Source organism: Cloeon dipterum, chromosome 3 (assembly GCF_949628265.1).
Source record: "Cloeon dipterum chromosome 3, ieCloDipt1.1, whole genome shotgun sequence".
NCBI lineage: Eukaryota > Metazoa > Arthropoda > Insecta > Ephemeroptera > Baetidae > Cloeon > Cloeon dipterum.
In genome coordinates, this window is record NC_088788.1 from 953419 (window position 1) to 979582 (window position 26164).

The 26164-nt window shown below is 41.4% G+C and overlaps 1 protein-coding gene across 2 annotated transcripts in view; it reads left to right on the forward strand.

Annotated features, from left to right (window-relative positions):
• Nucleotides 1-26164, forward strand: part of LOC135939156 (uncharacterized) — a 131936-nt gene that overhangs the window by 35044 nt on the left and 70728 nt on the right. Inside the window, exon 2 of one of the 2 annotated variants that reach the window (XM_065483382.1) lies at nucleotides 587-610. The exons of the other annotated variant lie outside the window; for it this stretch is intronic. Coding sequence (XP_065339454.1) covers nucleotides 587-610 — 24 coding nt within the window. The remainder of the gene's footprint in view (nucleotides 1-586; nucleotides 611-26164) is intronic. 2 annotated transcript variants of the gene reach the window in all.

A 26164-nucleotide genomic window follows, 5' to 3' on the forward strand; every position in this document is an offset into this window, starting at 1 on the left:
CGGAAAAATGATTAACCCCACCCATTTCAACCTTAGGAACTTACAAAAATGTGCAAAACGTCGTTTAGAAGCAAAAAACAAGATTTTAAATCAATAAGGGGTTTTCCGAGAGCACGGCCAACATGTCGTGCCGGTTGCCTAGCTCGATATGCTGATTTTGAGAGCCGTCATATAATTGAATCGTGAAGCAGCGTTGCAGGAATTATCGGTTAATGTATTAATTGATTCAAAATTGATTCAGAAAAAGCAGCGCTAATTACATCGAGGTAGCGAAACGTGGAATTAATTACTCATGTGGGCCATCGTTTGCATTAATTGAGTCGGTCATCTGGCGCAAGCTGTTCGTTCGTTCGTTCAGTTTGCAAACGTGAATGCAAAGTCAGCGACAAATGAATTAATTATGTGTGGCTCGATTCGGGCACAACGATGACACGCTCTCGTTGTTTGAAATGCTCTGTTTGCTCGCCGCGAGACTTGTTTTGCAATGCACACTAAATGAAAACCAGACGTCACGCTCTAATTAGAGATTTTTACAACCATTCTTGCAAAATATTATTAAAAAAATAACCTAAAATTTCTGTTTCAGCTCACACTGGGATTCAATCGATCGGTGAGTAAACGCAATTTTTAATATTTGAAGTTGCCACGATGGTTTTTGATATTTGTGTTTCATGTCACGCGGTAATGAAAGGCAATAACCTATTTTATGTTTGTCATCGGTTATAAAAGCGAGCCGAGAGTTTGCTGGGTTTAATTAAAATGTTTATGCGTGGATAGCTGAAAAATCATAAAATGGAAACTAAAATTGATAGCCTGCAGTGTTGGAAAGCTAAAGAGATTATTTCTGCTTAAATATTGAGAATTAATTCAACTATTACAAAATTGCCTTGGAATAGGTCTTTAAATTGATCAGCACAACGAATATTTTTGTTGTTATTTCTTTAAAAACAGCTGATTAGCCCGGTAATTGGCAAATTGAACGTTAAATGGCACATCAGAATGATGGAAATGTAACAAAATGCGTGTTATAAATCTGGCAATTTTATTTTTTTTTCGCGTTCTGTTCAGTTTAAATTAATGGCTCTTCCGGGAAATAGTTTTTTAACAAATTTAAAACAATTTTTGATCAAGCAAACACGTTCCTCTCATGTAATTCCATAAAAATCGCGAATTTCAATTTAATTCCGATAAAATTTCACAGACTGACACTGGAGTAGCAATTGATTTGCACATTCCCAAACAAAAAAGACGAGGAGTTTCGTTGGAAGCCCTGCTGCCAGTTTTCAGCAGAGAATAGGATTTCCACGTTTGCAAAGGCTGACCGCTGGGTGGGTGGGAGGGTGGGCGCAAGGCAATCTCTCTTTAAAATGCTCCCTTGAAACGGCGGCGGCGTGCTGTGAGAGCTCTCATTTCAATTAGTTAGCGCGCAGTTTTGAATTAGCCGCGGGCCACGAGCGTCAGTGAGCCGGCATAATTATGCAGCGCCCACAAGCACCATTCCACATTCCACATACAATTCAGCTCTATTTTTGTGCCCCTGCCGCGAGATAATAAAATGCCTTATCTCTCGCGCCCGCTTTTAATTAATTAGAGCGCTAATTGCGGCCCGCGCGCGCGCGCATTTCGTCGCTTTTCCGCGCATTTCGGTAAATAAGTCGCCGGCCGCTAATCACAATCCGTTGATGAGGTGCGAGCCAGCGTTGCAGAAAAAAATCTGCGTTGGATTTAATAAGAGCGTGCTGCCTCTCTGCTTTTCGTTATTTAAATTTTCTTCCTTCTTCTTTCCGAGCTGCCGTCAACGAACGCATATATTTCAGTTACATCTCATTATATTCGTACATGCATCGTGCGCACTCAAGGACCAATTAAATTTAATAATGTGCTCTGCTCTGCAGTCGTAATTAGAGCGGAAAATTGTTTGTTTTGCCAAGGGGAAACTATAAATTAATGTGCAGGCGCAGTTTTATTCAATTTTGCTTAAAAATGGAGGTCTATAATTCAAATCTTTGTTGATTCAGACGGAAAATTTGTGACTGTATGCAAATTCCATACTTCTCAGCGTGAAAATTTGTTAAATTTATTATAGGAAAAATTGAAAAGATCTTTTGATGGCCAGAAAATTTGAAAATTATGGATTTTTAAGTGTTTTTTATTTTCAAAAAAGGTGGCAACCCCTGGATCCACATTTTTTATGTTTTAATCGATTCCTGAGGGTCGAAATAGGTAGGGAAAATATTTTTTCCGGTTGAAAAATGGTTTTTGACGTGCGAGCAGAGACGCAAAGCAAAACGCACGTTGCTCTGGCGCGCAAAACGATTGAACCTTCAATTCGCTACTGCGCAAGCGCCTCCCCTCTGACGTCACAGATCTCTCCCAATGCCAGGATGAAGTTTCTGAGCACACCAATCGATTCCTAAGGGTTGAATTAGGTAAAGTTGACGTTTTTTCCGTTAAAAAAAGTGCAGCGCGACGTGGGAACTTAATTCCCGCCAAAACAATTTGAATGCGAGAACTGCGCATGCGTCAGAGCTGGCTGGATCTGACAATGAAGTCATTCTAACCAGTGGTCTCTCTGCAAGTGCTCGAACCAGCTCTCGCGCATGCGCACTTCTCGCATTCATTTGTTTTGGCGGGAAAAAAGTTCGCACGTTGCGCCGGACGTTTTTGGTCGGAAAAAACATCCATTTTACCTAATTCGACCCTCAGGAATCGATTGGTGGGCTCAGAAACCTCCCCTAAGAGATCTTTAACGTCTTATTTTTGTTTTTAACAAAAACCCCACCTTTTTTTGTATTTACATAACAAAAAAAGAAGTACTTTCACCCCCTGAAACAAACACAACGCACTTGGCATTGTTTCCACCATTCAAGCAGCTTCCCTGGTCCATCCAGAATCCATACAAACTTCGTTTAAAAAGCTCACACAGTTAAATTTTTGGCCAGCCCTTCTGGAGTTCATGTTAATTGCTCTCATAGTTCCACGGTTGCAGCTTAATTGTTGAAACACGTGTGCGCGGTAATAAAGATCCGGCCGGCGCAGAGCAGGGAAAGTTTAAGCCGAGCCGGAAAAGTGTCGGTCGCTTGTACAATTGCAAATCCCTCCAGAGAGCGCGGCTCGTGTTACGTTACAGTTACACCCCCGCGCGCACTTGGCGCTGCCATTTGATATTTTTCCAAAGCCACTCACTCAATGGAGTTTCTTGCGTCGGGGCCAATTTTTCATCGTGCGTCTCTCTGCAGTTGGCGGATATAGAGTTTCGAAATAACACAACGCGCCCGCATCAAACTTGGCCATTACATATTCCCGGTCGGGAGCGCGGGCATTAGTCACGCTTTGCCTCAACTTTGCTGCGTTTTCAGTCAGAGCTAGCTCACTGCTTTGAAGCAACAAAACACACACACACACGAGCAGGGCTCTGTTTTGTCAGATATCGATTTTAGTGCTTCGCAGGTCGGCTCCAGGGTAGAGTTCTGATTAACGGTAGCAACTAAAATTACATCTAAAATGATTTAAATCATGGAAAACCGAAATTATTTGAATTAAATTGATTAAAATCCATTTTTGACCTAAAATTCAATAAGTTTCACACAATTTTCGGTCAGATTTGGTAACTAATTGAATAATTGTGACTTTTTCAAGGGGTTGGAATTAACCTAAGGGGTTCATTTGTTTTAATTATTAAATTTCGCTGAAATTGGCCATCATTGAAGTCATTCCCCACGTTTTCCTCAAATCTTAAGTCAATTTTACGCCTAACTTTGCATCCTTCAGCTTTATAAATTACCTCTTTGAAGCCGTTGAAGCTTAGTATTGAAATTTTAAAAAAAATATTGGCACTAAATTGTGAATAAATAAATTTACGATAACGAGTGGCCAAAAATCAGGATCTATACATAAAAAACTCAACATTTCCCAATTAGTGCAAGTCTATTGATTGATTTCTGCTATATTTCGGGACCTTTCATAAACAAGTTCGAGGAGGAAAATATTTCTTGAAAATTTCTTCTGACGTGGGAGCTATTTTCGGAGATTTTTTATCCCTTGCATAGCGCCTACACATTTATTGATTGCGTAAAAGCTTCATTGAATGCGTAAAAAGCGACCATTTTCAAGGAAAGTTGAACCTCTTCAAAATGCTTTATATTAATAACCGAACAAGGAAATTCTGGTCCTAAAATTAATATTAATTTTCTTGGCCTTCTAATATTTTAAAATGAAAAGTTTTATATAGCGTCGTTAAAAACGTTCCGGTAGCTTTGAATGATTCAAATTTTTTTCTGAAATGATTCTCGAATAAATTAACACAATTTTGGGTAATTTGATTATCCCGGAAACAATTTAAAGGTTCTCGAACGGCCAGCTGAAATTTTCAGACGAATTTTGTGCGAAAATAGTAAATTTGAGAAAAATTTGCTTAATAGGAAAAAAACTGGAAATTTAATCAGCTTTCAGAATTTAGGCAGTTTTTGACGCTACTATCAACTGCTGAATTTTAATCAGGCCAAACACAAAACCCTTTCGGAAATCTGCAATTTGTGAAAAAATAAAAAATAACTTTCAAGACTCAAAAGAACTATTTTTTTTCTTCTCACAATTAAATTATCAATATTTTCTCATCCCGGAAGCTTTAACTTTTCATGTATTATCATTTTTTAAACAAAAATCCCTATCATTCTCTCCACTTTTTGAATCGCCTTTAATTAAAAATGCAAGCCAGTGGCTCTGTCGGTTCATTTCTATTATTGTTCCACTTGAATGTGTAATTAATAAACAGCAACGAGCAATTCTAATTATAGCTTCAGACTCGTTTGTCTTTGAAACGAGAGTCTTTTACACTCTGCACAGTGAAAGATATAGAAGTTGAAATAAATTATATATTTTAAATACGCGGAATCTTGAGATGCACTAGCTGATGAAGACATGAATAGGAAAACAAGTTTCGCCCTTGAGCTGCTGATGAGTATGGAGAGCAAATCGGGTTTTTAATTCCGACTGCACAAAGGCGGCGGTGGAGCAAGGGCTGACTGTGTGAGAGAGAGAGAGCACACACAAAGGGAGAAAAGCATCGGCTGGGGATGGCTGTGAAATAATTAGGTCGCGAGCGCGCGCGAGCTAGAATTACTCGGCGCTTTTGCTCGAGACGCACTGCACAATATTGCATTCCGCCTGGCGCCGCCGCCGGCACTTTTAATTCAAACGGCTTCATTTTCTCCAAACAGCCGTTGCGACGAGAGAGCGAACGCGGATCTTATTTCGCGCGCGGCCGACGCCGCACCGCCTTGCTTTGAATTGCAAGTGTGAATTTTTGCATCTTAAGCGGAAAGCGCGGTAATTTCACCGAATCCATGATATCAACTCGGCGAGAGGGTGGAACTCACACAATCAGAGGCATGGTTTCAACAGTCGCTGAATGCGATTAGAGAGGGAGAAAGGACGAGGACGCTCGGGTTGGGTGAAAATTTACATTTTTGACGGTTTTTTGTTTTTATTACAATATTTTTGTAATTTACTTCCTGATCGCGCGGAAAACCATTAGTTAAATGATTATAACAAATTATCTTGCACTTAAATTTGAGGGGTGAAGAAGAGGGATGATTGTTTATATTAAATTTGAGCGATTTTATTCGAGACAATTGCTAAAAACCGGTGAAAAATGCCCTTTTACCATTTTAAAAGGGGTGAAAAAGGGGTTGCAACCCTTAATTTGCTGTGGATATCTAAGGGAGGCCATCACGAGTTGAATGGTATGCAGTTTTAGTAAATTGGACGCTTAGAAGCCGAGATTTGGTGAAAAACGTATTTTTTCGAGGGTTGTGTTAACCGAAAAAACAGTTTTTCAACTAAATCTCTAGTTCTAACGGTCAAATTTACACAAATCGCGTACCGTTTTACTTGTATTCACGTTCCATGAAGAATTGAAGTGTTTTCCGGGTGATTTACACTCAACTCTGATGCTCAGTAAGGCAAAAACGACAAAAAATTGTAAAAAATCAGGTTTTTTTAGGGTGGAAAAAGGGATTGAAGGGGTTGCAACCCTTAATTTGCTTTGGTTATCTAGGGGAGGTCATCAAGAGTCGAATGGTATGCAGTTTTAGTAAATTGGACGCTTAGAAGCCGAGATTTGGTAAAAAACGTAATTTTTCGGAGGTCGTGTTAACCGAAAAAACAGTTTTTCAACTAAATCTCAAGTTCTAACGGTCAAATTTACAAATATTGTAGACCGTTTGACATATTTTCACGTTCCATGAATAACTGAAGTGGTTTCAGGCTGATTTACACTCAACTCTAGCGCGCAGTGAGACGTGAACATTAAATTTTTTTAAAAATCGTGTTTTTTAGGTAGGGAAAAAAGGGTTGAAGGGGTTGCAACCCTTCAATTGCTTTGAATACCTAGAGGAGGTTGAGACTTATCTATCTGTGTTTGGTTTTTCAAAATCCGACCACTAAAAGCTGAGATTTGGGCGTGCAAATATTTTCGTTCGAAGCCCCAAAAAAAATAGTATTTTTAGAATATTTATTTTATTAACAAAATCAAATTAATTTTTAAATCGAGAAATCCGATTAGCTGTTGTTGAGCGGTTGGGTGCAGGATTGCATTCTCGTTTTCCTTTTCCTTTGTGAGCGGGGGAGGTGGACCGAAAAAGGGGTGAAAGACCGAGTGGCAAATTAAAGATTCCGCCTGCTCCGCCACCGCGCGCGCGCCTATTTACATTTAATTGCGAGATGAAATCGAGCCCCGAGGCCGTTGCATAGTAAAGCAAAGCAAAGCAAAAAGCCGTCTTTCTCTTTCTCGTCTCTTTGCCTTTCGCATTATTATTAGACTTTGAGCAAAAGGAGAGCGAGCGAGCGAGCGCGCGTGTGAGATTTATATCTGCGAATAAATTCCTGGCCGGAGACAAGCGTCTTCGTCGCCCCCGCGCCCCCGCGCGGGCGCGCGCATGACTTTCTTCTTCCTCTCTGTACAAATGACGAGAATAAAGCCGCCACCGCCGCCGAGATTAGCATCTCCTTCTCCATTGTTGAATCGGGAGAGCGACATTTCTCACTGCGCCGGCCGCCGCCGCCGCCGCGAAACACACAGGCCGGCGAGTGTGCGTGTTTGTGCCCACCCCGCACTTGAAAGCTTTCAACTTTTTGTCTCGCCACCCGGCCGTGCGCCCCGTGTGTGAATGGAATTTCCATTTTGAGCCTCCTCTTGTTTACGAGCTGGAGCACCGCATTGTTTGAGAGCCGGAGATGCATGTCTACAGAATTCAACCTTTGCTGCGCGGAAAATAACCACTGTACCAACGTGATCAAAGGGTTAAATTTTTCAATGCGGCTTGGGAATAATTAGATTAAAGGTCTCGTCGTATTATTTATTTAAAAAAAATATATTTAGATGAAAAGTAAACCCTACTAACCGACCAATTTTTGACCAAATAGTGGGCAAAAATCAATTTTTAGAATTTTACCGATTACAAAGGAAATTAATTGCTTCCGGGGTGAGAAAAATGATGAAAATTTAATTCTGAGAAGATGAAAAATATTTCTTTTGAGTCTTGAAAGCTATTTTTTATTTTTCAAAAATTGCAGATTTTCGAAAGGGGTTTGTGTTTGGCCTGATTAAAATTCAGCAGTTGATAGCAGCGTCAAAAACTGCCTAAATTCAAAAAGCTGGTTAAATTTCCAGTTTTTTTCCTATTGAGCAAATTTGTCTCAAATTCACCATTTTCGCACAAAATTCGTCTAAAACTTTCAACTGGCCGTTAGAGAACCTTTAAATTTATTTCGGCAAAAATCTAAATACCCAAAATTAATTTAATTTATTCGAGAATCACCTCAAAAAATTTATTTTTATTCCATTTAAACAATTTCTATGATTTTCAGGGCAAAATTTTGCGGGGAAATTGACTACCATGATCCCTCTTTAAGCGGGCAAAGGTTCTTTGTGAGATTTCATGCGAGATTGTAGCCACAAAGGGTTGGAGCCTGATAACAACTGATAATTATTGCAATCAGGCCAAACCCTTTCCGCATTGATGGTCGCGAGCAGGCGAAGCGTGTGGCGCGCACGCTGTGACCTGGTGTGGAAATAATTGGCATTAATTATTATGATTATCCGAGGCTGGGAGCACGCGGCTGTGCGCTGTTTCGCACTGGGCGGAAGGAAGGAAGGCAAGGGGATGCGGATACGGGCAGCCCAGAGCCAGAGGTTTGCCTCTCGGCCGCAGGTGTGCCTTGTTTCTGCCGCCGCTGCCGCTGCTGCACACAACAACGCCAGATTTGATTCATGGACCGCGCTAACAAGCCTGCCGTATCGCGCACCACCCCAACTACTGACTCGCCAACAACACACACACACACAGACGACATGCTGGTGCGTTATCTCTCCGTTTGATGCACTCACTCCCCAACATGTTGTGCTCTGCCTCGATCCAATTATCTTTTGATTAAGTAGATTTGCGCGTGTTTGAGATAACTTATATTAAAGAGAGACTTTTTCAGTAGTTGAAAAACAAATTGTTTGTTTAAATTATGAAGTTAAAGAAAACCAAGCCTTATTGTGAAATTTTCAGACGAATTTCGCGCGAAAATTGTAAATTTGAAGAGAAAAAAAACTGGAAATTTAATCAGCTTTCTGAATTTAGGCAGTTTTTGACGCTACTCTCAACTGCTGAATTTTAATCAGGCCAAACACACACCCCTTTCGAAAATCTGCAATTTTTAAAAAAAAAATAAAAAAATAACTTTCAAGACTCAACAAAAGTACCATTTTTTATCTTCTCACATTTCTCACCCTGGAATCAATTAATTTCCTTTTTAATACTCTTTCGCTTAATAGAATGAGGAAGATCACTAAACCGAGGTTAATTTTCCCAGTCACTTCTTGTTTCATTAACCCTGCAGTTCTGGCTGGGAGAAAATGGAATGGGTGCGAATGGCGAGGGCACAAGTGAAAGATTAGTGAATGATCCAGTCACCGGCACGGCACACGGCGAGCGATGCCGAGACAAAGGAGATCGTTTCTCTCTCGCTCGCTCTCTCGCTCTGCCGGTTGTATTGCACACAAAAGCGACCTGGCACGAGTGAACAAAGTAAACTGCAGTGCAGCCCAATTTAACCAAACAAAAGGCAGCAGAAACATTGGCAAATGCCTGCGGCAGACTGCAGTATACATTTTGGATGGACCGCCCGTCAAAGTTCTTTTTCATATCAAAGGGCTGACAAACTGCTCTATAACTATGCATTGTATTTGAAAAAAAATTGAAAAAATAAAGCCAATGATTTTATATTTAATTCTAAAATGTAATTGATCATTAAAATAGCTTCAGAACAATTAATAATTTTGTTGTTATCTCTTTAGAAACAGCTGATTAGCCCGGAAATTGGCGAATCGACCGTTAGATGGCACATCAGGCCAATGGAAATGTAACAAAATGCGCGGGAATGAAATTATTAGGCCGGCACGCCTCTTTTTTGACGCTTCTGATTGGCCAACTGGATTGGCCTCCGTTATTTCGACGCCATATTGACGTCTGACCGGCGGAAAATCTACACAGATCCGGTGGTTTTCTGTGAATTAAATAAACGCGTTGATGTTGATGTTAAGGTGTGTTTCATAAATTAATTTCACGCCCGTGCATTCAAAATAAATTTTGTGTGTAGTGTTCTATATATTTATTTAACGGTGTGAAAATGTTATTTTTTTCTGACGCGTTTTTGCAATTACTGCTGCGCGGAGTTTAATTTGAATGGGAGCTTACTGTTTAGTAAAAGTTTGGCAATTAAAATAATAAACGCGGGGCGTGTGTGAGTATACGCCCACTGCTGTTTTATATTGTCCGGTTTACACCGAGCCATAAATTCATCGCGTATTATGAGGTGGAAATTTAGCTGGAAAACGGAATAAAGGTATGCTTCTATAAATTTAATACGTGTTGAAAGGCGTATAATGCGCAGTTTCGCTTTAATATGTGTCTCATCATGTTAATACAATCTCAAATTGTATGAATATGAGTATGAAAATTTTTTAAATTGGCGGGAAATATTCAGTTTATTTCATTTCTCCGAATTAATGGATTTTGAAAATGCAATAACTAGTTTTGAGTTGGTGCAATTTAAAAGTTAAGGTGTGCGTTGTACTTCTCTCGCTGAGCCCGATCGAATGAACACCAAATTTGAGGTCATTGGTCAAAGTTAAAGGTCATTATAGGCCATTTTTGAAAATTTCTGCGTGTTTTTTGGATTTTTAAATTCAAGGCCACATTTTAAAAATCCAAAATGACCCTAAAAAGTGGTCTCAGGGTACGTGTGAACTTGTGTGAAAATTTCAAGGTGATTTTCCGCTTTGATTTTGAGAAATTCAAAAAACCCCGAATTATTAAATTTTTTCGAATATTTGGATCGCCTAATCTCAGATTCTAACCATCAGAAATGCAAAAACTACCCACCAATCGACTTGTCTTGACCTCCCCTAATGAGCTGCATAGTTTTTGGGGTGCTCACCCCCTCCCCTATTCTACCCTAAAATAAAATCGAGCCTTTTCATATATTCAAATGGAAATTTGAGCCAGTTTGTGAAAATAAATTTGGTTCAATGGCGCGCCGAGTGAGTGATTTTGAAAGTGACACGGAGGCAAACGAGTGAAATTATTTACTAAAAGCGCGGCGCGGAGGCAGTGCCGCGTAATCGAGCTGCCCGGCGACCGTTTGCCAAAAGTGAAAAATGGCGTGTGCTCTGGATAAAATAATGCGCGGTGCTCGATCCGGTCCATCGAGCCGCAACTTTTAGAGCGGCGCGTATTAGGCGTAATTGCTCGGCGGGCCGAGACTCTGCGTTCGACGCCGAGTGAATCTTTGACATGTCATATTTGCGGGCAGGAAAAGAAGGGAAATATAATGGAGGAGAGCAGAGAGAACCAACCAACGTCGTAAATCTGTCGAGCGGAGAATCTTTCGACTGTTGCCGAAAATGACATGTTAGTTATCTTTTATGACACCGGCAGTCTGCCTTTTCGGGTGAATATACGCGCCCACCCGCGCACCGCACGAAGTCCAACTTGAAACTGTCGGATCGTTTTATTATTTAATGCTCTTCTCTTCCTCCGACCAACTAATAGTCGAACGATCAAGTAGCGGAGGGTAAAATTTTTTATTTTGGCAGATAAAGTTGATTACCTGGCAATTCCAATCGCTCAACTATTTTTCTTTTGACTGCGTAGCCAATGAGAAAAGAATTGTATTTATAGATCAGTATTAATTATAATTTTTAAAGAAAATAAAATGGTGCAGGAAAATTAATTAACGGCAATGCAAAATGGCTTCATCCAGGTCGAGTAGCAACGCACAATTCCCGGTAGGCCAAGAGAATAGAAAAAATGAATTGTTAATACCCTCTTTCACGGCGTATTTTCGCTCTGAAAATTGTTAAACATCAAAGGGTTTTATATGGCAAGCTGAAATTCAGTCAGTTTGCCGTGTTCCACGTTGAGAAAAAAACAGTGTAAAACTACTAATGAGAAATAGAAAAGCGATATAAAGCTCTCAATGTGCTTCGTTGAGTACAATCAATCTCTGCAAGAGAAAGATATGAAAATGGCATGTTTCAAATCAATAAATTGTGTAACTGTTTGCTCGTACATTATTTGAAAGGCAATTTTTTATCATTGTTTATTAAAAAGTTGACCTGAATTTGATCAGTATGAATAAAAAAGGAGCATTTAAATTTTTAGAAAATCAGATGAAAAGTTATTTAGGAAATTTTTCTTCAAAATTCGCTCACCATTGGATAGATCGCGACGAGAGGGATGGAAATCAGGCGAAAAATCATAGACAAACAGTTAAATTAACTGTTCCTCGGTCCTGATTTCATTATTGCACATTGCTAAATTTAGAAAATAATTATTTGCCACGAATGAAATATCTGACATTTTCAAATTTCAACTTCGTCCGACGTTTAGTTAAATTTTTACTTATTTATGCAGTTTCACATGAATAATTCAACGAAAATTTGCCAGTCCCTATATTTGAAACGTAGCGTGATCGGTAGAGAGACAAGATATCCGAACAAGATGTAATTTTTCCACTCGAGTAGATGCAACGGCCACTTGAATCAGTATTTCCACTCACGCACAACGTGCTCTTCTGGGACAGCGCATTCCGCGAGCAGAGATAAGGCGATTTGCATGCGATCCAATTAAAAAAGTTAATCCGCAGCTCAGTCATTCCGTTTGTCTCTCTCTCTCTTTCGAAATTGCGTCGTAAATTAAAATCCTCGTGTCTGTGTGTGACCGCAAATCAGACGCTGCGCCAAAGCAATAATAATGTATATACAGCGAGAAAAGTGTCATAAATAAATTCCCACAGTGAGTATAATTGGATGCGAAATAACTGTCGCAGATATGGAATCTCTGGGTCGCATATTGCGCGCGGTGCACACATAAATATCGGCGCGCGGCGGACGAGTGAGTTCCTTTTCGGAACTTATTTATGGGCGGCGTGCAGCGAATTGCTACTATCAAACTCGTCGCATTCCTCGGCTCCGCGCGCGCTCGTTGCGGCGCCGAAATTGCCGAAATATCACAAAGTCGGAGGGCGGTCGCTGGCTGGCTCGATTTATCGCTCAAATTTGTTTCGTTGCTCGCGACAACTGACCAATTTCACGCTGCTGCGCCGAGCCGAGACATTTTTTTCCCTCCGGCCTGCGCCCGGCATCGAATTGACAACTTGACTCTCGCCGGCGCCTTATCTCCGCTCCCGAGCGCGCGCGGACCCTTGCTTGCATATACATACACAATCGTCCGCCTCTTTTGCTGACCATTGATCAACTGGATTTTCCTGCTTCCTGCTTCTCTACGTGCGGCCCAACTCAGATTTCAATCGATTGCTAAACTTATATTGCGGCATTCGCATTCGCGATGTTTCCACTCGGGCTCTATTGATTTTCAAGTGAGCAAAAACCTCGTAAACCTCTGAAAAAAATTATAGACAATAAAATGAACAAGGAGAAGTAAGGATAATTTCAATTTTTATTATTTTGCAGCCATTTAAAATTAAAAAAAATAGTCCAATTTCTCATTTTTGCTGGTTTTACGGGACATTTTCTGCATTAATTAATTTTGAATTGGTTCAATTTAAAAGTTAGGATCTGCGTTGTACTCCCCTCGGTGAGCCCGACCGAATGAACACTAAATTTGAGGTCATCATTCAAGGTCAAAGGTAATTTAGGGTAATTTTCGATAATTTCTGGGTGTTTTTTGGATTTTTAAATTCAGGGCCACATTTTGAAAATCCAAAATGCCCCTAAAAATTGGTGCCAGGATAGTTGTGAACTTGTGTGAACATTTTAAGGTGGTGTTTGCCTTCCTTTTCGAGAAATTAACTTTTGAATTTTGAAAAATACAAATTTTTCAATTTTTACAAATGTTTGGACCTCCAAATCTCGGGTTTTAACAGTCAGATATTAAAAAACTAGCCACCAATCGACTTGGCTTGACCTCCTCTAATGAACTGAATAGTTTTTAGGGTGTTCACCCCCAACCGCTATTCATCCCCTGAGTCGAAAAGTGAGAGAATATTTTAAACCAATACGATTTTTCTTCTAAAATAACTTTTGAAATTTGAAACATATTTTTTCATATGTCTTTCCCCGCAATTATAACTTGCTGAAATTGTAATCCTGTGTATTAACTAATCCCCAATACCTCGGGGAGCATTTATTCCTCCGCTTTAAAACATTAAATTTGATGAAAATTGAACTGTAATCTGGCCACGACGATCGCACAGCGTGCAATTTAAAATGGTCGTTCGTTTCCAGCGTCGCCTTATCGGCAAATACGTAATTTTGGAGCGCGCGCGGGAAATCGACTTTCACACCACGTATCGCACAAAATCGACCGCACGCAACCATTTTTGTCAGCCGTCTGTGCTGTCAAACGCGCGCTACAGAGAAAAAAAAATGACCCCTGGGAAAATTAAGCAACATTTTGCTTCTCAGCAACAGCAGATTTTTCTCATGCCAATCGCGTTCTCGATGTAATCTAATTCGATGACAATGAGAGTGAGTCGAGAATAAATATCGTGCATGGGTTGTCTGTAAAAGTTATTTTTTTTTGTTTCGCATCCATATACATAATTTAAGCGGACGGCAAAGTGTTCATTAATTATTCAGCTGCTGAGCAATGAGAAATGATTGAAAAATGAGCGATTACTCTAGCTGCAAGAGAGTTATTTGTTGTGAGTCTTTCTCGCTGATTCTGATTACATTAGCTAGCTTCTAAGATTTATCATTGGAGTTTTTACGAATTAAAACTGATTCGAAGGCAATCGCTAAAACAAATATCGCGCGTGGTTTAATTTTAATCAATTGTGTTAATGAAAAACAAACACAGTCTAGCAGAAAAATAAAGTCTCTCGCATTTCAATCAAGTCGAGCACTAGATTGCAGGTGAAAGATTATTTTTTGGTTTGTTCCCGCCAGTCGGAAGTCAATATGGCGTTGAAAAAGAGGCGTGCCGACCTAATAATTTAATTCCCGCGTATTTTGTTACATTTCCATCAGCCTGGTGTGCCATTTAACGGTCGATTCACCAATTATCGGGCTAATCAGCTGTTAGTAAAGAAATAAAACCAAAAATATTAATTATTTTCATGATAAATTTAATTTTAAGTTTGTTACATTCCGGCCGTACTCTAAGAGACGCAATATCTGCGTCATGTTTACAGCAATCATTGATTGAATTTAAATCGAGCTCGAAGATATTGAAAATAAGGCCAGAAAATCTTTTGAACGTTTGCGATATGCGTCAATTTGTGATATCTGCTTCCAGGAAGGATATGAAAAATCTTTTCCGCTGCAGGATATTACATCGGTTCAATCAATATACGTTTCAGGAAAACCGTTTCGAAATAAACTCCACTTTTATATAAAGAGAGGAGAGCCGAGCCCATGTCACGTGCAATAAGCAATAATTCAGGTGTGTAACAGCATCCGCAAATTCGTCACCGAAACCAGGAAAGGCTGTAAATAATAAAACACGCAATCTAGCTAAGATGAAAGCTGTGCCAACTGTTCCAAAGGCCTCATTCGGAGCGGATAACTACCTGGAATGGAATAGACTGTACTGAACAGCAGACGTGACGTTTTAATTCAATTACCGGGCACGTAGGCGGTACGTGAACAACAGATAATCTCATTTGGACCAAACAAATTCCGAGAAGGTTAAAAACGATGAGAGGGGCATTTTACTCTTGTTAAGAATGTACCCGGAGGCATGCAGGGCAATTTGCCGCGACAACGGCCGTGATTATGATATCACAACGGGCCGAGCGGATCGTAAAATTTATCCCGCGAATTTGTCGCCCTGTGCCGGGGCGTGCCCATTTTTCTCTGATTAAAGCCGTAAAAGGTCGGGCCCCAATTCAAGCCGCGCCGTTTTTTATTTTCACTCACCTGTGAGGGCGGGCGTTCGGGCAGAAAGTCTTTGTTGGCGCCGGCGGCACAGCACACCTCCAGAGGATATGAGCGGCAGAAAACTAATCTACAGAAATTTTATGGGCTGTCAATGTGAAAGGTTTAAATTAAAAGCCATAAAATATCCTGGGGTGTGAGCACACGGCCTTTTGTGGCAATTCTCGCCTTTTTGCAGCCAAGACGCCGCCTCCGCCGCCGCCGCGTGCAGCCCCTGCGGATACCTCCGCGTCCAATTTCCATTTCAAGGGGATTTTTCAAATGGAATCTGCATGGTTGAATATATTGATTCTGAGTTTAAATCCTAGGAAAAAATGAGCCAAAATTTTAGAGGTTACGCCTTCTTTTTTAGCAAAGGAAATTAATTGCTTTCGGGGGGAGAAAAATTATGAAAATTTAATTGTGAGAAGATAAAAAATAGTACTTTTGAGTCTTTAAAGATATTTAATTTTTTCAAAAATTGTAGATTTTCGACAGGGGTGTGTGTTTGGCCTGATTAAAATTCAGCAGTTTTAAGTAGCGTCAAAAACTGCCTAAATTCAGAAAGCTGTTTAAATTTCCAGTTTTTTTTCTACTGTAAAAATTGTTCTCACATTTATGATATTCGCACAAAACTCGTCTGAAAATTTAAACTGGCCGTTAGAAAACCTTTTAAATTCTTTAGGGAAAATTCAAAATATTCAAAATTAAGTTAACTTATTCGAGAATCATTTTATTATTCTAAATATGACCCTAAAAGCACACGAAAATCATAAAATACATCAAAACTCTCGTGGAAACGCACGTAAATCATTTTTTTATTAGAGTAATTTCCTCGCACAAGATGGCATCTATATTATGTAGAAATTTAGCAACGCAGCCGTTGGCATGTTAAGAAACAAAGCGAAACAAAAAAAGATTCAATTTTTCAGAGCCACTTATTGCGTCCATAAACAAGCGAGCTGAGCCCGGCCCTTATAGAAACTGCAATCTTTTATCTTGTCAAGCTGTCGTTTTTTGCCGTAATAATGTCGCTCGCACGACGACGACATGTATTTATTCCCATTTTCATCTCGGCTGCGACACAATCGAGGCCGAGGCCTGGCCTGGCTGGCTGGCTGCGGCTGCCCGCGAAAATACACTCACTCGCTTTTGCCAGAGATTGAATTTGTACAATGATGCCACCGCCGCCGCCGCCGCCGCCGCCGCGTATGGGCGGTGATAAAACGCCAGATTGGTTTCCTTTGTGAATGCATCCAGTCACACAAATCCGCCCAGAGCCTCCGCGCAGTAAAAGCCCCTCCATTTCGTTTGCGCCGTCTTACATGTTACATTTTTGCCGCTGGCGAAACAAAGCTCAAGAAAATTAGTTTTACGCTAGCTTTGTGGCTATCACGATATGAACAAAAAATTTATTTGCTAAAAAATGTTACTCAACCTCTTCTCTTTCCCGACGCCGTTGCTGATTTTTATTAAAATGTGATGTCTCTTTTATCTCCGTTCTCATGAAGGAATGTGCCGGAAATTGGATTCTTCCAATGATGCTCATTAGAAGTTTTCAAACAGTCTTTTCCCAAGCAGGAAATGAAATTGGCTTGGAAAATTTATCATTAAAATGAATATTTTTGCTGTTATTTCTTTAAAAACAACTGATTAAAATGGAAATGTAACAAAACCCGCGGGAATGAAATTATTAGGTCGGCACGCCCCTTATTCGACGCTTCTGATTGGACCGTCTCCTTAATTTCGACGCCATATTGAATTCTGACCGGCGGGAACCAATACAGATCGCAACCCGGCTCCCAGGTGGGAATTACTACTGCGCAGAAGGTTTTGATTTAGGACACGCATGCGCAGTGATGAGTTTCAGTCTCCCTGTGAGATGAAGAAGCGATTTGAATATACTGCGCATGCTTAACATGCGCACAAGTTTACTGCGCAGCTTCAATATTCAAAAAACTATAAATTTCGACGCCATATTGACTTCTGACTGGCGGGAACCAACACAGAAAGCAACTTGGCAGATTAAAAAATCTCTCTTCCTTCTGGATTCGAATTCTCTAAACAAATTTACATTGATTCAGAAGAAGTTCTCTCTTTGGCGGTAGTTCCACACTTGTAAAGCAGGAAAAAGCATTGGTTTTCCTTCCTTGCAACATCAAAGTTGCAAGCTCGCCACGTTCACCGCACAACGCGACGCGGCGACTGTTTGTTCGCAAACACTCTTTGCTTGCTACCCACACACTAACAGGTGTTCTTGATGGCTCGTTCGTTTCACCATGCAAACGAGGCTACGTGTACGTGTGTGTGTGTGTGTGTGTGTGTGTGTGTGTGTGAGTACTGTACACTTTTGCACCAGCCTGATTAGTTGCTGGATGCGACCGGCAACCGGCTTCTCACACAAACAAGTCACCCGCATCGCACAACTTGCCGCTGTCAGACGCTAAACTGCTCGCAACTTGAGCAAAACGGAGGTATGCAACCTGTCTGACGGGCCGGACAAGCGGGTTGCATAGCCACGTAAAATGCACACGCCATACCTTAACGTGAGCTGGATTTTTTGTTCACAAACCGACAGAGCCGCAAAGCAAAACGTTTGAAACTTTAGTTCGCTACTGCGCATGCGTCACAGGCATGCTTTGACAGGCAGGCGACAGTAGAGACATCTGCGCATAGTTATCGAGATCAGAGAAGCACAACACGCAGCTCGAGCAGTCACGTGACCCAAGACCCAATCCCGCCATCCCATTGGCTTAGAGCTTCTCCCTCCTCTTGTAATACCCCCACTCTGAGGAGTGTGACATGCGCAGTAGAGCGCGTTCCAGTGGAGGGGAGACGCCAAGAGAGATGCGCGCTTGCTCTTGGCCAATGAGATTCCGGGAATGAGTCACGTGACTGCTCAGCTTCACTGTTCATGCTGGGGATGCGCAGATGTCTCTGCCGTCGCCTGCTCCAGCTCTAGCTTGGCATTGGCAGCTGAGAGAGCCGTGACGTCAGAGTGGTGACGCATGCGCAGTACGTTTTACGCACCAAAACAAAGTGCGTTTTGCTTTGCACCTCTTTTCGCACGTATTAAAATGTTATTCAAGTGGAAAAAATCAGTACCCAACCTCAGGAATCGATTGGAATGTATACAAATTTGGTTTAAGTAAATATTTAAATTTTAAAAAAATAAAGGAAAGCAAGAAACTCTAACAATTTAATCTTTACAAAGCTTCGGTGGTAAAGTGGCCTAGTATTTGACGATGTAAATCATTTCAAGGCTTACAAGCAACATGCGGGAATTAATATTCGAGTGTATGTTTGCAGAATCTGCACCGCAATTCGCAGCAGCTTTGCACAATGCAACGTCGATCATAACGTCAATAATGTATGTTATTATTATCCTGGGATACCACTCAATTGCACATTGTATGCAATCAACACGCAACAACCTAGTTAGAAGGCTCTCATGTCAGTTCATTGCTAATGAGGCGCAGAATAGTGGAGAAGCAGCGATATTAAATAACGCTGAATTTCCTGCTAAAGGGTTTCTTGAGTTGATAACTGAAAATAAAATAACAAATTTAGAAAGCATAATTATTCTTCTTGACCCATTCTGCTTGGAAAATTATGTTCTTTTCTTTGGAGAAAAATTAGACCAAAGAGAGATTTTTAAGAATTTCCCGGTCTCATCCACAATTTGAACACGGTGTTCTATCTTCCACGTCCTTGAACCCGCTCTGCTTCCGCCACCACTAATTGCAGCAGATGAGGATCATAAAAAACTCTGGAAATAGGTGGAACTCGTATTTTTCTTTTTTTATTTTACCGCAGTTCCGCATCAAGTTTTATTAGGCCCGCTGCTAAATTTCGCACGAAGCCTAATGGTGTGTGGAAAAGCACGCGCGTGCGTGGCAATATTTATGATCTATTAGCCGCGATTAAAGTTTCATCCAATTTGTCCGGCGGGGGAGACTCTCTTGACGAGCGTCATTTGGCAGAAACAATGGCGTGTAATGGGCACGAGGATAATTAGCAGCAATTTTAATGCGCGCCAGAGCAAATGTTTGCTCGCAAGATTGGCCGAGTAATGGGGCTCGTTAAGACGCCCGACGGCAAAGAGCATAAAATTTGCAGTGCAGAGACAGAGACGTTGCTGCCTGCTGGCTGGCTGGCAACATTTTAATAACGAGCCGAGTTCATTGCCGAGAGTGTGTTACAACAAGCCACTAAACGAGATCATATTCCGGACGACGAGCTGCCGCTGCCGCTGCCGCTGCGCCGACAACAAGCTCTAGTTCTGACTTTGACTTTAAGGCGATTCATTTGTGATGCACTGTTGGACGCACCTCCGGGATTCGTGCGGCTGACCACTGAGCTGGAAAATGTGAAGTGAAAGCTTTTAGAGCTGCGCCTCGAGATGGAATCGTGTCCTGCCTGCGCAAGCCGTCCGGCCTTTGATTATTTCATCCGCACACACGGAAGCTGACTGGAATTTCGAATCAATCTCATACCTGCTGATTACCATCTCGCACCTGGATATTGATTGATAGATGAAATAATTATTCTTTTTAAACACGGAGAATGCGTCATTTGGAACCAAAAGGAAAAATATCACAGCCCTTTTAGGCGAGTTGAATTCAATTACTTGCTTGAAGGGAATAATCCATAATCGACTCTATCAGTGAAAGCATGGCAGAGTTGACGTTGTCGCGTGTGGATGATTGAGAACCTTGATACATTTCCGTGACCTTCTCAGTTATAAGAAGGGCCCGGCCAGATTCCTGTAGTCCTGTAGACAGGAGAGATTTTAAGAAGGTTTTTCGGCTAGAAAACCAGCCGGAAAATTTTCAATTTTCACATTTTTCAATTTTCAATTCAATATATCACAATTAAACCATAAAATTATAACATTTAATTTTCATCCTCACCACAAATCACCAGAGTGGTGTTATTTTAAGTTTTCGAGAAATTCCACTTCAAAAAATACAAAAAGACATTTTTTTGCTTTTTTGCACTTCTAAATCTCGGGTTCTAATCGTCAGAATTGCAAAAACTACCCACCGTTAGACTCGTCTCAATCTCTTCTGAGCAGCTAAAGGGTTTAGGGGGTGCATACACCCACCCCCTTTCATCCCCATTGCTTTAATTTTGTTGAAAAACGATCACCGGTCCTTGCGCCGCTCACTTTTGCATATCTTTAAATCTGTATGGCAACTTAGGGGTGGATATAAAACACCCCTAAACCAATTAGCTACTCAGAAAAAGTTGAGACGAGTCCAACGGTGGGTAGTTTTTGCAATTGTGATGCTTAGAACTCGAGATTTGGGGTTGCAAAGAACCCAAAAATCACGAAAAATAGGAATTATTCAAATTTCGCTATTTTTGCATCGCCAAATCTCGGGTTCTAACCATCAGAATTGCAAAAACTACCCACCATTAGGCTCTTCTGGACTTTTCCTGACCAGCTTAAGTGTTTAGGGGTTGCTTACCCCCCACCCCCAATCATTAAAATATTTTTAAAACTGAGAAAAATGCTTTCGGGTACATTTTTTACTGTTAAAATGTTAGCAGGGGGTTGAAAGGGGATGGAGGTAAGCACCTCCTAAATCCTTCAGCTGCTCAGGGGAGGCCAACGGTGGGTAGTTTTTGCAATTCCGATGGTTAGAATCCGAGATTTGGAGGCGGAAAATTAACGAAAAATGAAAATTTTCCATTTTTTCGAGTTTTAAGTGAAAATATTTAAGAACAAAATTTTCTGCAAAGTTCGCACTTGTCATGGGACAACTTTTAAGCACATTTTCCAACCCTGATAAGACGTGTGCCTTTTCTGTCCTATATAGCACTGGGCCATCGAAATAAATGGCGAGGAGCAAGACACCTTGGTTGCGGTACCTAATTGCTGGCACCTCGGGTAGCCGTTGTGGGTGTCGCTGGGCAGTTGGCAGGCAAAAGACCGTTCTTCTCCATCAATCACGAGAGCGCTGCTTTGTGCTCAATCGGCCATTTTTCAGGGGCTGCCAGCACCGCCCGCCGGACGGTTAATTGTATCGATTGCGGGAGGCGGCCTTTGTCCGGCAGCACATAAATCTTGAGCGCCAGTATCGGCGGCAATCATTTCCGCTGCGCCTAATGAATTCGCTCGCACACGCACGCATCGCTGCTGACCGGCACACAAGGGATGATTTATCGAAAATTAAATGACGAGAACGACCCTCGTCGCCGGCGGGGGGTGGGCAGTCGCCAGGGGAAGCGGACGCCTGCCTTTGACATGCAAATTTCAGAATTTCAGACTCTCTCTCGCACGCTGCCTAATTTACTTCTTTATTCGCGACGCTCTTGTGTTTGTTTTGTATTTTGTATTTTTGGACCTCTCCTGAGGGGGTGCTCGAAAATCAGTGGTTCCTTTGTATCGCGATTTCGATGCAAACGCGTCGCTTTTTACGACATGCAAAAAGGGTGATAAAAATACCCTTCGCATGTCAATTCTTTTTTATATCAAAGGCTCTATTTGCCTTGGAAAACATTTTGAAATGTATATTCGAATGGGACAGAAAGTAATTTGCGCCTTCTCTTGAATATATATCGATTTCCCTATAAAATAACATGTTTAAAAAATGTTATTAGCAAATAGAGCTCAATTTCTGATCGCTGATAAATTTTCAAACAGTTTCCAATTTACCCAGCGTTCGATATTGTAAATATTTACTTCAAGATGAGATTACGGTAGACTGAATTACATCATGCAGCTCGCAGCAGTGGAAATTGATTTCCCGCCAACGCAGAGTGTGCTTCCAACAATAGAGAACACTAACAATAGATTTTAATTCCGTGGATATTGCTTCCTGCACACTTGGCAGGTTTGCGTGTATCACTATTGTCTCTCTCTGCTGACGTTAATTGTAATTGTGTCAAGGTACGCAGATTGTGTTTCTGTTCTGCGCGTCTCCCTGCGTTGCCAGCGCAAACGAGGTGTTGCTTTTCAGACTGCGGATACACACTAATGAAACCATAAATTGTCCGTTTTTTATTGACATATATTTCACGTTGCAATTCTCTTAGTGTGTTTTTCCTGTATTTTAATTAAAAGGCCGTCTTTGACGAAGTTTCTGAGCACACCAATCGATTCCTGAAGGTCGAATTAGGTAAAGTGGATATTTTTTCCGATCAAAAAAGCCCAGCGCGACGTGTGAACTTTCCCGCCAAAATAAAATGAATCCGAATAGTGCTCAAAAACCTAGTCAAAGACGGTATTCAACTAAACAAATTGGTAAATGTGGGCGTGGTTCCTAGGAGCTTTTAAGTAGGAGGCGTAGCACGTGTTAAAAGCTCAGTGTAATCGTAAAAATCGAGAGAAAATTCGATGGAATTTTGGATTGGAGGGCGTGGTTCTCCGGAGAAGGGAAAAGGAGGCGTGGCACGAAAAACATTTAACGGTTTTACTAAGAGAACTCGTGGGAATCTCGAATTGGGGGCGTGAATTTTAGGAAAATTACAAAAGAAGGTTTGGAACATGTCACAAAGAGCGGGAAAATAAACAAACTCGACTCAGAATTCACGGAAAATTTCGATATGGAGGCGTGGTTCTCCGGAAAATTTAAATTGGAGGCCTAGCATGCGTAGGAAAGTGCAGGAAATCCGTAAAATTTATCAAATGAACTGAAAAAACGCGGGAATTTTGAAATGGAGGCGTGTTTCCCAGGAACTTATTTAAGGGGGCGTGGCAAGTGTCGCAAAGCGCAGGAAAATCGTAAAATTGGCATTTTTACAGCATCTTTGAACTAAACATCAACAGGTATTTAAATTAATAAACTTTCTCTAATAAAATCAGAAATATTTGTATCATCATAACTTCTCAGTTGGACGCAGTTTCATAAATATTTGTGGAAAAGCTGGAGGCAAAATGAAACCGCAGTGCACTTGTGAGTAAACACACATCCGCGCAGTTTATTGGAGCGCCGCCGCCGCCGCCGCATTAGAGAGTGCATTATTTCAAAAAGTTAGTGCTGGAATAGCATCTTGTTTCCATTTACTTGCTTGAGTGCTTCGATGGAGATAAAATATCTAAGTTATAGCTGAGTGATTGCGCATCTCGACATCCGCTCGCTCGCGCTCGCTCGCAGCCCTCGAAAGCCATTCCGCCGCGCGGCGAGCGAGCAAACTGAATTAAAAGGTCGCGCAGTAAAGTAACCAAGTTAGCAGAAACTTGTTCATTTCAGCATAATTTAATTGCGTTTGCGTGCTGCACTTAATTGCGCGCGCGATGCAGAATCGAGCAAGCGCAGCGGATGGGCATAAAGAAGCAGAGCGCTCGCCGCGCGCACCGGCAGGCAAATAATTTAAGTTCTCAGTTGGAGCGCAAACGGCACGCGATAAATTCACTGCTTGCTTGCTTGCAGACTGCGCAGAATGCATTGGATAGATGTGAGTGCAATGCTAGAAGAAGAAGAAGAAGAAGAAGAGCTCTGAAACTATGGCCCTTCTTAAGTACTCGTTTACGCCGGGCGAAACGACCCTCGACAGAAGAGGCAGTAAAAATAAATATGCTTTTCCTGCGCTCCTTCCTTTTACCTTAAGCTGTATCTTTTTTGGGGAGCAAATATTGATTGTTTGGTCTTTAGAATTGATTTTTTGGGGCGGAAAATGTAGGGAACGACACCATTGACGAAATTTAATTTTTTATTTAAAAGACAACCCCTGGTATTGAGGGTTGATTTCAATTTACCCTCTCAAACACTCATAAATATTCACAAGGATTCACTTGGTAACAAAATATGACCGAAAAATGCGTGAAAATAAAGTTACATGAGCCCAGATTAGTGTTCGAAGCCTCCAACAGATGGCGCCACCGTATAATTTAGTAATAAATATAATTTTAAGCCACTTCTGTTGCGATTTCATGCTCAATCTTGCTACTGTGCATTTTTCACTTAATTTTCTTTCTTTTGACGTGCTGTAAACCAAAAATCGGTTCAACCAATCACCGTGGAATCGGTAAAAAGTATTTTTTGAAATAAAAAAATATTTTCCAACGCTTCTACTGCGAATGGCTGGGTTGATTTTGGTTTTCAGCACGTCAAAAGAAAGAAAATTAAGTGAAGAATGCACAGCCAGGCTGGATTAAGTCTGGAATCGCAGCGGAAGAGCCTTAAAACTAAATTTTTTAAAAATTATACGGTGACACTATCTTTCGGCGGCTTTGAACACTAAAGGCTTATGCATCTGGTGAATTTACGGAAGCAGATTACGAAATTCCTCGTTATTTCAGGGTGAAATACCTTATTTTCATAGCTTTTACACAAAGTTAGCAAATATTTGAATTTCCGCCAGGCGAGACTGGTAAAATTTCTGCCAAGATTTTTGCTCCAATTTTTTTCAGGGCCTCGCCACGACGGCAGAAGCCTTTCCTCATTACCGTGAAGAACAAGAGTTCGTTCTCTCTCTCTCTCTCTCTCTCTCTCTCTCTCCTTGCTTTTGAGGATAAATTGCGAAAGAGCGAGCGAGCGAGCGGATCTCGCCAACAGAGTGTGTACGGAAAGAGAGCAACAGCGGCAATAAAGAAGTTTCAAATTAATTTTTCTACGAAGGTAACTCGTCTGGCTGCTGCTGGTTGGCGCGGTAATGATGATGCGCAGCCCTGCTCAAAGTTTTCAACTCGCCCGGCCGGCTTTGTATATTTAACATTTTCCTGTCAGCAGCCGCGAAACTCGCGGCGGCGGCGGCGGCACAGGCAGTAAAGCGGTCCGCGGCGGACGCAGTTAAAACGCCAGCTCAGCGCGCGTAATATGTTAATGCCTGCTTCATCATGAAATATATAAGCGACTCGACGTTATCGCACACACTTAATAAACATACAAACGCAGCCCTCAGCCGTTAAGCGGGCAACGATCCACGCGTCTTTTAATTCTACGTATAAATATGAAAATATGGGTTACAAGAAAACATCAAGTTTCCTTTTCTCCAAGGCAAAAAAATCGATCTATTTTCACGCGGCGGAGGACTGTGGCCGTTCTGATTGGCCGGCGGTGGTATACGCTGTTGTTGGCCAATCAAAACGTCCGCGGTCCTCCGCTGCGGTTAAATAGATCGCTTTTTGACAGCGGATAACTCGCTGAATTGTCAATATGGGGAATTCGCCTTGAATGATAATGATTTGAAAATATTATAAGGGTTGAAAATAAACCTGTAACCAGATGCGAGTACTCTGGCATAAATTTTAACAAAATTAATAACTAAACTCTTGTGGCGCTAAAATTAGGACATAAAAAACATTTTTTGTTGTCTTTTTCAAATTTATTGGTTTTTAATCTGAAGCAGAACCAAAATCCCTTGGGAAACAGCCATTCCCGTGGGATTATTAAAGGCTGTTCTGAGACATAAGTGCGTTGCTGACCAGAGTGGAAGAGAGAGAGAGAGAAGAGCAATACTCCTTTTATATTGCCCAAATCCTAAAAGGCAAGTTTAATTCGGGCGGAGGGTGGCTTGAGTCGCTCGCTTTGCATGCTCGCAGACAAAGGAAAGCGAGTGTGGAGCACTCGGCGGAGCGAGCAAACAAAGCCCGCCGGACATGTCCATCCGCCGCGCCGTGCCTTGTCCTCTCTCGTAAAATATGTTGCTACAATTGAAGAAAGGGCCAGCACACAGCACAGCTCAAACAAACCCACCGCGCGGATTTTCACTGTTTTCATTCCTCTCTACTATTTGACTTCTCAGCAGACAAAATCTCTTCTGCCCTTGCTCCTTTTCCTCGTG